Source organism: Chlamydotis macqueenii, chromosome 20 (genome assembly GCF_036417535.1).
Source record: "Chlamydotis macqueenii isolate bChlMac1 chromosome 20, bChlMac1.mat, whole genome shotgun sequence".
NCBI lineage: Eukaryota > Metazoa > Chordata > Aves > Otidiformes > Otididae > Chlamydotis > Chlamydotis macqueenii.
The window spans coordinates 5286424-5301277 of NC_141575.1; the positions used below are offsets into that span (position 1 = coordinate 5286424).

Sequence of the window (14854 nt, forward strand, 5' to 3'; positions counted from 1 at the left end):
TCATAGAAGACATCTGAGAAGATAAGTGTGGGCATTGTGTGAAATACTGTAAACATTCTGTGCATGAACATGGGTGCTGAATAACTGCTGCTTCATCCATGCCATCCTGCAGACTGTGGTCGTTTGAGGTCCTTCGGAAAGAACCATATAATCAAAGTCTGAATCCTTAGCACAAGCAGACTGATTTAGACTGCATAGACAATATGAATTCAAGCGTTTCCTAATTATTGAATTCTTCGTTTGTAACCTTCATTTTAATGTAGCTTTCTTAGCATGTTAGAAAACACCACTTTTCTCCTCAAATATGAAATGTTTCTTGGGTCAGTGCAAGAGCTCAGATCTCACTGTAAATGGTGTATTATAAATACAATAAGAAGCTTTTGGAGAGGAGTTCTTCCTTTTGGTTCCAGTGAGGGAGGGGTAAATAAAATAATTGATGTGCCCTGTTAGCTGTCGACCAAGTTTCATGTGGCATGTCTTTCCTTTGGCATGCATATAGCAGCAGCGCATTTTAGCACCTCGCCTACAGCATCCACCTCCTGACAGCACAACTTGCCAATAGAAAAGCATTCAGCACTTCATTATTTCTACAACCTGAGTGCATTTGCAAATTAATTGATGTGTGGGAGGAAAGGCATCTGCTATTGTAGAAGCCCTTAACTGTTGCAGCAAAACTAGAAATAAACTGGTTAGCTGTAGTGAGCTGATATGCTGTTGCAGTTGTTGAAGCCTCTAAAGTGACGTCTTGTCCATTTTTCTTGTTGTCTTTGACATTTTCAAAAATAAAATAAAAAAAAAAAACAAACCAAACTGCTCACTGAATTGTGAACATGAAAACAAATGGCATGATAAAGATAATACTGTATATACTTGTATATAGTTAGTTAGCAAGTAGTTTCATATTTCTTGCTGGCTCAGCACCAAAAGAGAGTTTTAATTAGGCCTATAATGAATGACTGGGAGCGTTTTTAAGCTATTAATCTTGTGGTGTAATTGAGTTAATTATAATATCATTATAACCTCCCATGAAAATAATATGAAGTGTATTCCGTTTGTTTTACTCCTAAAGATACTTCTGAGGTCCCCCAGCTTCATCTGAAATACTCCTGCTGGAAGTCTTCAACCCTGACAGAGAAACTGTAAAACCATTTTGCATGCGGTTCCACCAAACCCTTCTGTTCAGTGCTTCGTCCTGTTCCCAGTCTCGGGCTCTCTGAGCTGCCACTTTCCCTGTAAACTACGGGTAACTTCTTGCAGTGGAGTGTGTCTTTTCTGGCTTACATTGCACAGTGTAGTATTTCCTTGTTTTTTCTGGTTCCTAATCGGTTAGCTTACCCGAGCGTGGCAGATGAGAGTAAGAGTATGTGATCTATTTTCAGAAATAGAGATTACAGCAGCTTTTGAACTGTTACTCTTTGTGCTGTGGTAAAAAAAATGTGTAGCAAAAGAGGTGTTTTTGCGAAGCATATGGCTTTTACACTAGTTCAGACTACAGTCAGTTTTGGATTTGGTTGTAAAACATCTCTGTGCTTTTTGCATTCTCTAGTCAGAGTGTGGCATCTTCAACAGATGGACAGATAAACTTTCCATAATCCATGCCTTTCCCTTCAGAGGAGGAGATGAGATTCTCATTTGTAAAAGTTGTTGAGGAAAACCTCATCTGTAGAAGTCTGTTGTGTGCTTAGATGTTGGGGTGTGAAAATGTGATGGATACGCAGCTAAGCACTGGAGTTAATGGTATCTTTGGGGCTGGCTTTTTGCAGATGCAGAGGGAGCCCTGCTTTTGTGCGTTCTTCAAGCCTTGTTAGAGCATTTGCTTTATTTATTTTCAGAACCGCGTGCTTAATTGTGGAACAAGCATGTTGCTCAAATCCACCTTCTCTCTGTTTTGGCTAATATACTGTCTGGTTTCGTTTTTGTAACTCTGCATTATCAGGATTGTATGGTTTAGTATTTTAAAATTCTACAATCAAGAGTTGTTTCCAACTTTAATCAGCCTTGCTGGGATCGTAGAACTGCCTTTTTTTTCTTTCAGTAACTTTGCTGGTCACACATCTGTATTTTCCGTTCTTTTGACTGTTACAGATTTTGTGAATAGTTTGGAAATGCCAGCTTGTGATGTATGGGGCTCTTTAACATTTCTTTGATTTATGTGCACTGTGCTGAAAAAAAGCAGAGGAAGCATATTATTCTGGAAAAAAATGTTGCCAGTCTTCAGTTTTTTTCAGTCTTAGTTAAAAGCTACACTTTTATCAATCAAACCTGATAGATTCTTTTTTCATTCCTAAAAACACTCATAACTTAACTCTCTGAAGTCTAAAGAAATAATTTGACTAAGACTTTTATAAATCTCTATCTATTTTTTGAGTATCTAACTTGAAATATCTTTTAAACAGATTTTTCAAAAATTGACTTTTTCCATACATTACAGCTTGGTCATCTAAAAATAGAGACATTCAAAGATCAGTAAGGGTAGTGTTTATTTATTTATTATTTTTTTAGATAAAGTTTGGCCATGTGTTGCTGTTATCAATAGTGCATTGCACAAACTGATGTAGTAAAACACATTTTGGTCTCTAGCAGCGTGGAGCAAGGTGATTTCTCTACCTTGTATACAAATGACAAGGATTGCGGTTTTATGATTATTCAACTTCTCATGTTCCTAATTAAATGCAGAGAGCTAATTTGTCTTGAGTCTGGTGTTCTGTTTCAGATAAAATTCCTGAAAGTTCGTGTTGTAAGCCATAAATGGCTATTCTGAAATGTTTTGAAAAAATATATTTTCAGTAATGGATAATACTGTTTCAGCTAGAGAAAATTTTCAGTGAAACTTCTCAGAGAAGGAAGAGCTCATGCTGCTGCTAGTGATCGGCAGGATTGGTCTGTCTCCCAAAAGTCAATGTCAGGTTGAAGACAGGATTCGGATATATATCATTAATTTTTGAACACGGAAAACTTGAGTAAGGGCAGAAAAGCTCTTTTTTAATTGCCTTGTGGGGTGACAAAAACATTTCAGGCTTTGCTGACCATTACATTTCAGCATTCTGCTTGCCAGCACTGTGGTTATTGTCATCTTTTCCAAAAGTATTGAAGAGCTGTCCATTCAGTGTTGAATGTGGTACATCTTAAAGGGGGGAAATGATGGGTTTCTTCTTGACGCTCATCCTCCAGAATGCAGCCGATCTCTAATTTCTGTAGTGATTCAGGGTTTGTCTGTGCAAAAGTCTGTGTTACAAGGGAGGGTAAGAATTTAAACCTTTCTCCAGCCACTTATGACAGTGACCAGTATCAGTATCAGTTGCCACTATTTGTATTTGAGTGCTTTCTCTGGGTCACTTTGTACTGTCTTGGAAAGAGGATAAATTAATCTGATCGTGAATATTCTGAAGCTATAGTAGGAATGTTCGTATAGGGAAACAGGCCACATACATTCTGTTCCAGATCTAACTGTCCTGCTTCGTGATGTAATTGGTTGTCCTTGCTAGCGGGCTGGAAATTAGCATTTCCAGCAGCATTGCTTTGGGATGCCTGCTAGATGTAAGGAAAGAGGATATTGGCAAAAATAACCGTTTAAGGAGGAGTTTTCTCCTAATTTGGCAAGTTCGGCTCAGTTTAAATTGTATTCATGCAATCCCTTCTGCTGGCACAGTGGTGTGATCACCTCTGGTAGAAGAGAGCAGTGATGCCTGGGGTAGCTTGGCAGAGCGTATCCATCTGCCTCGGCTTACCTGCGTCAGGATGGACTGTATGCGGCAGTTCGGATCTTTGAGCGCGGCTTCCCCTCAGGAAGGCCATGGGATACTGAGTAAAGCCAGGTTTCCGTGTGCTGGCACAGAGATCCCCAGCTAGGGTAATAGCTACTGTCTGACACTCGGTGTGGGTATTTGCTAGTCTGAATATATTGTGCGTTTTAATTACTGTGCGAATGGCCGAAGCTAAGGAAGGGCATTTAACAGAAGTTAAAATAATTAAATTTAATGAGTTAGGGGAAAAAAAAAATAGCAGCACAAGAACCAGCCGGGGTCATTACTGCTACGTTGCTTTTCCACTGGCGGATTTCGCTCTCATCTGTTCTTTGACCATCTTTCTCCCCTTTGTCTGTTGGTGCAGCTGGACTATAAGCTGCACCTTGTAGACATTTTTTTTGAAGAAGAGTATTCGTTTCTTTATTTGTCTGAAAAGTGGTTTGTTTGCTATAGTGGCTAAGCCCAACCACAGTGCTGCAAATCATGGCATGCTGCTAGGCAATTTGAAGTGTTTCTGTAGCTGATTCCAGCCCTTTATTCTACCACTCAGTTTTAAAGTGTCTTCACATTTCTTATATAAGCACCTGAGCATCCCCTGTCACTGAGGCAGCAGGCCATTCTTTATAATGACACTGCTGCCACCTGAGCCCCTGACACCAAAGATTTAGTCTAGGGCTTTAGAAAAATATTAATTCTAGCGTGAGAGCAGTGTCTTCAGTGTGAAGCTCTGGTGGCAGTTTAAGGGAGCACAGCAGCACTGAGGGAAGATGCTAATTGTGTCCTTATTCAGTGCTGAGTTTTAATGATGACTTTTTCCTGATGCTGATTATTTGTCCTATGCAAAGATAATACTTTTGTCAAAAAGGAATTCGAATTTTCTGTCAAATATTGATCAATTGCCCTTCTTGTGTCTTTAGACTTTAATGAAATCTGTTAAATGAACACACAAGTGTGAATGTATCACATAGAGTGACAGAAAGACCATTTCTGTATTAGTGGACAATCTCTGTACCAACTACTACCCTTGAGCTCAAGGTTACTTGAAGATACTTCTGTTTGTTACTGCACGTTGTTTTATTTTGTCATTCAGATGCAGAACACAGTCTAATAATTTCACTCTACTTTTTGTGATTCTGTTATGTGTCTGGGTTGTAGTTGCATATCCAATGAAATGCCGGTTCATTTAGTTATCTTTCAGGAAATATATGTGTTCAAGCCCTTCAGAGCACCTGGAAGTATTTATAAACATCTTAAGCATAAAATACAGGTAAATAAGGTAGAATGTAGCCCCAGATTACGATTCCAAACTATTCTGTGATTACTCTGCCTCTTTAGAAGTTTCAAATACTGATGCCGTTTAAACCTCATAGCCTGTGGGCTGTGTAGTGTCCCTTTGTGCTGGCATTATCCAAAAAGCAGGAATATGTTGCTGATGTAACTGTTAAATGGATTCCAGAGTACTTTAAAAAAAAACCTGGAGGAGGAATAGCGGCTTTTGCAGAGACTTAGAACAGCACGGATACTTGTATTGGCAGCAAGGATGCAGATGCTAAAGTTTTGACCAGTTCGTTGAAGGAAGTGTCACCAGATTTGCGATCTCTGCATGGTGAAAAGCCAAAGACTTGCAAGCAGTATTGGAGTGAGGGAACATTGATGCAGTCATTCATCAGCAGAACTTCAATGTTTTCAGAAGCAAACTATGGGAAGAACACCCTTTAAGGCTGAAATCTGACACTAATTAAAACGATGCTCTCAGCAAAAACAGGAATTCAAAGACAATGGAATAAAAGATCTAGTGAGGACAAGATGTTAAAAGAAACACGGTTACATATCAATGCCTTTCCTACTGTTGTATTTTTTTTAATTTTTATATATCTAAAACCAAAAATGTCTAAACTAGTTTTTCAACTCCCTAGCCTTGGGAGGGAGGGGGAGAGACCTAAGGGAAAAGCAAGATTGCCTGTGCAGGTGGATGTCCTCACGGTGCTCCGTATCTCCTGGTTTATTGACCAGGGCGAGGCAGTGGCGCTGTGCATCTCAATACGATGCAAATAAGAGCCATGGCACGCGAGAGGCTTTTAGCAGAAGTGCAAGCTCATTAGTTTCACAATTTAGTCGGATCAGGGTGTTTAGGAAAAGATGCAATAATTTTTGTACAGGGATTTAAAATAATAGAATGGAGGTAGCCTTTATTCCCATCATGGATAGGTATTTGTTGCTTAAATATTCTTGTAAGCTGGAAAATGTTTGGGGGGCATAAATGCTTTGAAAAAATAGACCAAACTGTCCTAATTAAATTGGGAACCAGAGCAAAGGCACAATGTCTAGCTTTCCTATTAATTGAAAAGCCTGCAACTGAGTACCACAAGAGGAGAACCCATGAGTAAATAAATTGGAGACTGCTCTTTTGGCTTATTGATGCTGTTTTGGCCAAGTCAAGAATTCAGCTATCCTAAAATGATCAAACATTGTTTGGAGAAAAAGAGATTTCCAAGCTGGCCTCGTTATCTGAGAGTAGCTTAAAAATATCAATTAAGGTAGTATAATTTCTCTCTTGCCTACTTTAGTCTGCAGAGATGAAACTGGGGGAGTGTCCTGCTTGCCTGCTTATTGCTCTTTTCTAAAGAACAACTAGAGTTTTATCATAATAGACAAATCCCTTGTTAGCTGCAAGGGAGAAATAATTTAATGATGAGGGGCAAAGTACTGTGCATCTTAAAAGGAGACAAATGTGCATGTATTCACCACTGTTACAGTGAACTCAGAAAATTCTGCGGTGGGTAAGTATCTGTCAGCCACTTCTGTAAAACTCCATTTCTTGGAGGAACGGAAATTAACTTTTGGTTGTTTTTTTTTTATATTGCCTGTATCTGAGAAAATGCTTTTCTGTTTAAGTATGTAGTCTGTAAGGATTAACATGAGAATGGAAAAAAATACCACAACAGGGTAATATGATGACAAAGAAAAGTCATTGTGCTGGTTTCACTTTTTAAATAAAATTTATTGGCGCTTAAAAAGCTGTGAATAATGGTAATATATATCAGTAATCTGCAGCTGTGAATTGATACGATCAATTATAAATACTCCAAGTGATTGTTTTTTTCCTCCCCCCCCCCAACCTTTCCTTCTCTTATCCAACCAATTTTTGAAACTTTAGATGGCTGTGGAAGTAAGTGGAGTGTAATGACTTGTTTGGTCAGCAGTCAGCACATGCAAAATCTCCAGCCCATGAATTATGTAAACAAAAGACCTTTAGACCCAGCGTGATTCTAGTGATGAAGCTTTAGTTTTAAAAGTTTTAAATGAGCACTGTGTACATGTTTGTCGTTTCATAACACACGCTGCAGAGTAATCCTGTAGGCCAGAAGATGACCTGTCGCGATACGGTCAGTACATTTCTATTGAGCGGAGGGGCCTTACTGCACTGATGTGGTTCAAGCCCTTTCGCTGTAGCAGAAGTTCTCTGCTGCAAACCTTAAAGATTGCCTGCAGAAGACAGTGTGATCTTTCAGGGAGGTGGAGAGGTTCCTTTTTGTTTGCTTTGGTTATTTTAGGGGATGCGCTGCCTTCCCCCAGGGTAGAATAAATAAAAGCTATTATGTGATTAACTTTTAAAATATATTAATGCTTTTGGAGTTGAAACCAGTCTGTATTTCTCTCATACACATGCTCTGTTTAAACAGTTCCTGTGAAAGCCAAAGCCCTCTTACGTGAATGAAGATGATGCCCTCCTTACAATTACAGCTGTGAGAAAATTGACTCCAAATTGCTGTCTGTTATGATGTATTGTGCTTTATAAGGAAGATTGAGAGCCATTAATATATAAATGTAGTTTTTGTATGCTCAGGAACACTGTGAAAATATGAATTATTAGTGAAAATCTTTTGAAAATATAGGCCATGTTGCCATTAACATAGAAGAATAATGAATCTCAAAAATAATGAAATTGAAGACTATTCTACGTTCTGTTTTTATTTACCTTTGGGTAAAGCTTTGTATGTATTGAAGTGTTATTTTCAGTACTTTTCCTACATTCTTGAGAACTAGAGACTTTTGATTTTAAAATGTGGAATTCACACATCCATTTGGAACCACAGTTTTAAGAAAAATATCAACTATCATGAGACTCATCATAAAACTGCGCAAGTTGGCACTGGTGTGTATTCTAGCTGCTAAGTGTTATAAATTGATTTTGTTGTTGTTGGTTTTTATTTCTTAGTTTTCTGAAATAAATTTTATGTTTCATCTTCATGTATTGGGTGGAAAAAAAGATCAATCTTGTTGAATTTTTACAGAGGAATATTTCATTAGGAAGTAAAGAGCTTAGCTTCACATAAACCAGTTGGAATTCCCAAAGCTGAAAGACATGGATGCTTGCTTTAATAAAGCCTCTGAATGATGGGGAATTCCTTAGCGACTGATAAAGAAATGATTTGCAGTAGACCTAGCACTGCACCAGTACTGAAGTTCAGTGAGTATTTAGCATGTTTTAAGGATAAAGCTATTGCTGTTTACAGCTCTGCTGGTTTAAATGAGCACAGTTGTCAGAAGCGGATGGAAGGTTGTCGGGTTACGCTTGCAGAAGGCACTCGTGACCATCCACGAGTGCCCAACTTCTGGCTGCATTGGGTTGCAGGGTCTCTTAGACCTGCATGGACCACCCCTCTGTAGACACTGAAACAAAACAGCTCTGCTGGGTACAAGCCAGGGCTCCTGTCACCCCGTATCTCATCTCCAGCAGTAGCTGTAAGCACATGCTCGTGTACAATGTTCTCCCCAGTGTTTGTCCAGCCATCAGCAGTCTCTGGCTCAGGGACTTCTTGAGCTAAACACATAGGTTTCTGTGTGTTTATTAAGCCTCAGGGGGTTTGTGTCCCATGAGCTCATCTCAGTTTTGCTGTGTGAGCCTTTTAGCACCCATAATATACTCAGTACATTTCATGTGGGTTCCCTAGGGTGAAGATAATATGTTTGGAAATAGCATTCTCTTGTTAGTAAGCTAAAATTTTGAGGGATTGGTATGTTTTTAGCTGAGATTTGCAGTCATGGCTTACACTGGCAGACAAAGGTGTTTATTTTGCAAGAGGAAAAAGGAACTGCACGGCACGTTCAGTATCCATCAGGACCACTGACTCTCCTGGCTGCAGTCTGGATGCTAGTGGTACTGCTTTGGCACTGTTTTCAGTTTTGTTTCTCCTCCTCAGAACAAATGATTAGGAAACAATTTCATAACCTCTTTAGTTAACACCCTTCTGCCTGCAAAAAGGAATGCATTCTGTGCAATTCAGTATGTGATACTTTAATAATGTATAAATCAAGTTGGACATAAGCTGCCTGTCAGTTCTGTTAACTTTGACCTTTTCTCCCATTATAAGGATGGTTTGGTAAATATTTAATGGCCCTTATAGATTTTGACAGTTGGATCTCCATTCCTGGGAGCAAAGGTAGATTATAAATAAATACTTATAATTAATAAAAACAACTTAATCACTGGAAGTTAATCTTCAAGGACAGAAATATATATTTTTTTTTTTAGAATATATTTATTTTTCATTCCTTTTTTTATAATGCCTGACCACTAAATGTCAGACTAGCCGGCAGATTATGAAATCTTTTTAAAAGGTTACATTTAAAATTCATTTCTGATTAGCATCTTAGCAAGTGTCCAAATTATGTTATTGACTTGAAATACCTGTCAGTGTCATTCTGCGTACTGAACATAAGTGAATGGTGTGAACAGCACAAAATGGCTGAAGGAGGGCTGCTTGTAGTAAGATGCAAGAAGAAGAGGGAAAAGTGAGTTCCTGGAGTCAGAGGGATCTTCTACAGAGCAATCTTTCCCTTTAATTCCCTGCATATTGCACTCACTGCAAATTCTGGTAGTGAAGATTGAAAACTAAGCCCCTGACACTTTGAAACATTGCCTTTCAAACTTGTACTGTCCATTGCTCTCATTGATTTTTTTTTTTTGTTGTTGTTTTGTTTTGTTTCAGAAGTCTGTCAGAGAAAAACAAATTTGAGCAAATGCATTGGTCTAAGCAGAGCTGTTGGGGCAATACAAGCCTCCCCTTCCCTGACAGAGCCCGGTTCCCTTCCCATTAGGAGCGCGATGTGTCTTCACATTGTACCATGGCCACGATCACGTGGCAAAGCAGCCAAGTAAATCAGGAGCCTGTTAAAAAGCTTTATGGGTGCTCTGAGCATTGACATTTGAGTCAAACTGGCTCACGGGATAGCTTCGCTCATTTTTAATAGCCGTTTTCAAGTAGATCGCTTTACCAAGATTTGTCCCTCATTTTTGGTCAGTACCCTGCAGAACAGCTTTGCCTAAGGTTTTCTGAACATCTGTAAGTCATAGTTTCCTAACTGTAACCTTTTTTTATATTCGGATCACAGGGTTAGAGTTGTTAAGGTGTTAAACAGTTTGCCTTTTTCAGAACCAATCTTTAGACAATTTATTGAGCACACTGATGTGGGGACTGGAATGATGAAGGGGACTGCGTTTGTCTGACACTGAATCTTGAGCTTTTTTCCCACCCCCTTCTCTTAAAAAATGGGGAGCTAAGAATGTCAATTGAAAGTGTTTAGAGGTGAGCTTGTAACTTGTTGCAATTAAAGCTGGTTTCAGGACAGACACAGCACTGGAGCTTGAATCTGTGAACAGTGGGAACGTACTCAAAATCTTCTCGATTCATGTTGTGTGCCTTGTAAATTTGTCTTTTGTTCGCAAGTAAAATAAAGGGTTAGAGGAGAAAGCTCCTGCGTGTGAATCTTTCTGTTGCAATGCTATGGAGATGTGCTAGCGGGTATTTTGAAGGCTAGATTTTTCTTTACAGTAGTAGAATTTTTTTTTTTTTCAAATGTTTTGTGTTTTTATGTTTAAGAAAAAAAACCTTAAGTGTTCTTTCTAAAAAGCTGGTTTATGTACTGAAAGGGTTACATCTTTCTTCCTCTTATCTTCCAAAAAGTGGGAATGCTTGATCCCTTGAGAGGAGAAACAGTCTTAACGTTTAAAAGCAAGCCCAAGTTTCAGGAGAGTCAGGACTTGAGAGGAAGTCTTTGATTCATGATTTACTTGCCCTATAGCATAATTTCCTTGCAATAACTATTTGACAGCAGGCTTTTGTATATGCTTTTGTTTGCATCCTCTTCCATCCATGCAGAATATGTGAAATACCATACCTTAACTTACTGACTGGCTGTAATTTAAGTCCAGTGGTACAGGTAGCAGAGATCTGACACAGATAGGGTACTGCAGTGGTGTGTGTTTTAATATATATGTTTTTTATTACCCAGTTGCAGTACCATGCGGGGCTAGCATCTGGCCTTTTGAATCAGCAGTCTTTGAAACGTTCAGCCAACCAGATGGGAGTATCTGCAAAACGCAGACCGAAAGCCCAGCCAACAACTCTTGTCTTACCTCCTCAGTAAGTAATGGAATATTTTGAAGAGCTTGCATGGGGGGGGGGGGAGGGTTTTTTATTAAAAAAAAAAAAAGCCAACAAAAAACTTGTTGTAATTAATTATTTTAAAAAAATAATCATAATAGCAGCTTTGTGCTTGCATTGTTGTTTCATACAAGATGAATTATTCTTGTTAGATCAGTGAAGTATCCTATGGAAACAATATTTTGTTTCTTCTGTTTATGGAGGCACTGTGACAACAGAAGAGTTGCAAGGACTCTTCTTTGTAGCAGGTCATAAAAGTTTTTTGCGACATGAAATTGTCATTGAGGAATGATGTTCCCCTGATTAGTATGACTTGGAGCTTCAAGTAGGACTTTTCTGAAGGTCCTGAAAGTCTGAAGCCAGAAAGTCTTTGGTCTGAGTACTTTCTCAACAAACGTCTGTTCTGAGTCCATCTGTTCACCATATGTTAATTTTGCATTGGATCTAAACCTCTTTTACAGGTGACAAGCAATTATGAGGACACTTAGAAACTGTTTGAGGACATAGAGTATCAACACTTTGGGCAGTCTGTGTTCTGGTGCCAAAAACAGAGATGTCCACAACTAAGCTTATAAATTAATAATCGCTTAAAATATTTAGTTACATATAAGAAAATTATTGTTATGTAGAAAATGAAGTGCTAAGCAATTATTCATTGTCCTGAGCATCCTTGTAGCTTGTGGAAACTGCCTGCTTTTTTTCACAGAAGAAGAGTCACTGGTATATAAACACTGGGCTACTAAAAACCTCAGAGCTGCGATAATAAAAGCCCTTGTTGTCGTTAGAGTCCACAGGCTTAAGCTGATGAAGGAATCAAGAGAAGTCTAGAGGTGTTTTCCTTATATGAAATGAGAAAAAAATCAGAGTCAGCAGAGCTTTCTCCTTGTATATTAACTTTAAAGGGCTGCTAATTCAAGAATCCATAAAAGGCTCTATTGTTTTACCGATATGTCAGGCGAAGAAGAATGGTTAGAAAGGCATCTCTAGCAGAACTGCAGGTTTGAAAAACAGATGTTGTTTCTCTTATATCTGTGGAAGAACAGAGGTATATTGTGACAAACTGGCTAATTAGTTTTCTTCCTTTATTGGGATATCAGGTTTATCTGGAGCTTAAAATGGACTTCTCCAATTTTGGGTTTTAGTTTTTTAGTCGTGACTTCTCCAGTTACTAGAAGTACTTATAGTGAGAGAGAAAGTGCTAGCTTCTATTTTTGCTTAGAAAACTGTCTTTAAATAGTTGCAGCTGTATAATTCTTTATATGAAGTACGTAATATATACCTTTAAAAGTATTGTTTGTCTTTTTATCTGCAGGTGTTTTTTTTTCCTTCAATGGTGCATTTACCTAGAATTTGCAGACAGAATCAAATTGTACTGTGATAACTAAACTTTAGCTAGTAGTTGAGTTATGTTTCAGTATCTTATTACCACTTGCAGCATTTTTGTCAGGGAAAATATGCTGAGCTGGCCCTTTATCCGTCCCCGGTTTTCTCTTCTCTGGCTTCTCTTTGATCTTTCCATATTTGTTCTTATTTGCTACCTTGATGTGTCTTAAGAAGAGAATAATTATATTAAGTCAAATCAAATACCTGTTGAGCTCAGTATCACATCTCCAACACAGGGCAGAAACAGATTATGAAAAGACTTATGAAAATAGACTTATAAAAAGTATTTTTTTAAAAAAAAAAAGTGCCGCAAATAGATATTAATATCTTGATTTTGCTGTAGTTTCATGCAAATAATGATGAATCATACAGTGATTTTTTTTTTTTTTTTCCTCTCTTCATTCTCTGTGAAATGCAAAAGAAGAAAACATCCAGATGCAAAACTACCTATCTCCTTGAAAGGGCACACTGCATACTAATTTCCCCATGGCAGTTCAGGGATTTTTTTTTTTTTTTTTTTTAGCTTTATTGATTAGTCAGGGAAGAGGTAACTATTTCTTTGTCTTCTTTTGCTTTGATGTATGCTATTAAAATTAAGTTCAGTGACAAGTCTTTGAGCTGAGTAACAGTGTGCTATGAGTCAAGTATATATTAAATGTTGTTCAGAGCAACTATATTATCTAGAGCTTTTCTTTAACACAAGTAGTTAAAACGGGCTGTATGCCAAAATGTCATTTTAGGATAGCAGATTGGAGGAAATAGCAACACCGCAGTAATCATTTGCAGCCAGCAAAGGGATTCGGGAAACACTGTTGTTCAGGAGGTAGCTTAGGTGGTGATTTGAACAAGGAACCTTCTGAAAACTGTTTTATGTAGCTTCTGCATATGGATAGTTTGATATTAAACACGTCTTAATTTGAGTTAAAGGTAGCATTGGAGAGCATCTTTCTGATCTATGTTTTCACTTATTTTCCTGTTCCTTGGAGAAACTGCATAGGTAACTTCTGCTGTTGCGCATCACATTCTTAATGGCAATGATCCAAGCTGAGCAATTTTCTTGCTAATCTGTATCTTTGGTCTTTATTGCTATGATGAGACTTGAGTTTTATTCTGCAGACTGAACATATCCAAATGGTGTCTCTTCTCATAAGGGTCATGATACAAAACTTGATGCTTGTGCTGTGTCAATTCATTGTTCACTTGAGCCCTTAGTCTCTCTCCCTGCTCTGCTTTTTCTTCTCCTTTCCTGTCCAAAATGGCTTTTTATTTAAAAAAAAAAAAACAACAAAAAAAAAACAACAAAAAAAAAACCCACACAAAAAAAAAAAAAAACCAAACCAAAAACCAACCAAACAAAACAAAAAACCCAAACCCTAAGCCTTCTCAGCCTGTCTTGGAGGCTCAGCCATCTCTTCCTACCCCTGCTCACAGAAGGAGCTGGAGAAAGGGTTTTTGCTAATGGCAAAGCCGATTCTTGGTGGACCCACTCATCCGTCCCTTGCCGGCCTTAGGCCATCTTTTGGTGTGCTCTGGTTTGGGGGCGAGAAGCTCTAGCTTTTTAGTAGCAGATATCTGAAACAACAGCAGCAATTTTAGATCCAAAAGATATTTTTTTTAAAGGGATAGTCTCTGTCTTATGCAACCACTACCAGGAACGTTACCGGAGAGCTTCTAAGGGTGCTGAACACTTTTGAAGAAGACCTTTTGGTGTTCAGTTTTGCTTTTCAGTATTGGTTTTCACTGGCTTTGCAAGTGCAGAAAGGAATACTAGATTTATGTGTGTCTCATTTCTAGCCAAATGTATCTGTATAAGAAAATGACTGACTACTGGCTTCTTTCTCTCCCTGCTTTGTCCCTCCTTCTGTCTTCTATTAACAAGACATCTCCCTGTACTTGCTAATAGATGCATTCCCTCACATGCTTCTAATCTGGCTGCTGGTTCCTTCCTTCTGTTAAAGAATCTTAAAGCAGTGTTTGCTGAAGTGCTGAAAGCTGTCAGCTCCTCCCAAGTGACTAGGAAAGCGTATACATGCAACCCTTCTGAAAACCAGGATGGGTTCTTCTGCTTTGAAATAAATAAATAAATACTGTAAGAAATATAGCTCATAGGTTTTTATTCCGTCTCGAAATGTAGTAATTGGTGCAGTTAATTAATTTTGTATTATTTTGCTTGGTACCGCATCTCAAAAGCAAATTCCCAGTTATGAACTTACCCCCGTGACCCTGTGAGAGCAGAACGCTGTGCCCCAAAGAGTCTGGGGTGCCTGAGAGCAGTCA

General features: G+C 38.4%; 1 protein-coding gene across 2 annotated transcripts in view; it reads left to right on the forward strand.

Moving 5' to 3' along the window:
• MED27 (mediator complex subunit 27) overlaps positions 1-14854 on the forward strand; it is a 90353-nt gene that overhangs the window by 24073 nt on the left and 51426 nt on the right. For both annotated transcript variants that reach the window (XM_086764096.1, XM_086764095.1), the window contains exon 3: positions 11043-11173. In XM_086764096.1, the coding sequence (XP_086620222.1) occupies positions 11043-11173 (131 nt within the window). The remainder of the gene's footprint in view (positions 1-11042; positions 11174-14854) is intronic.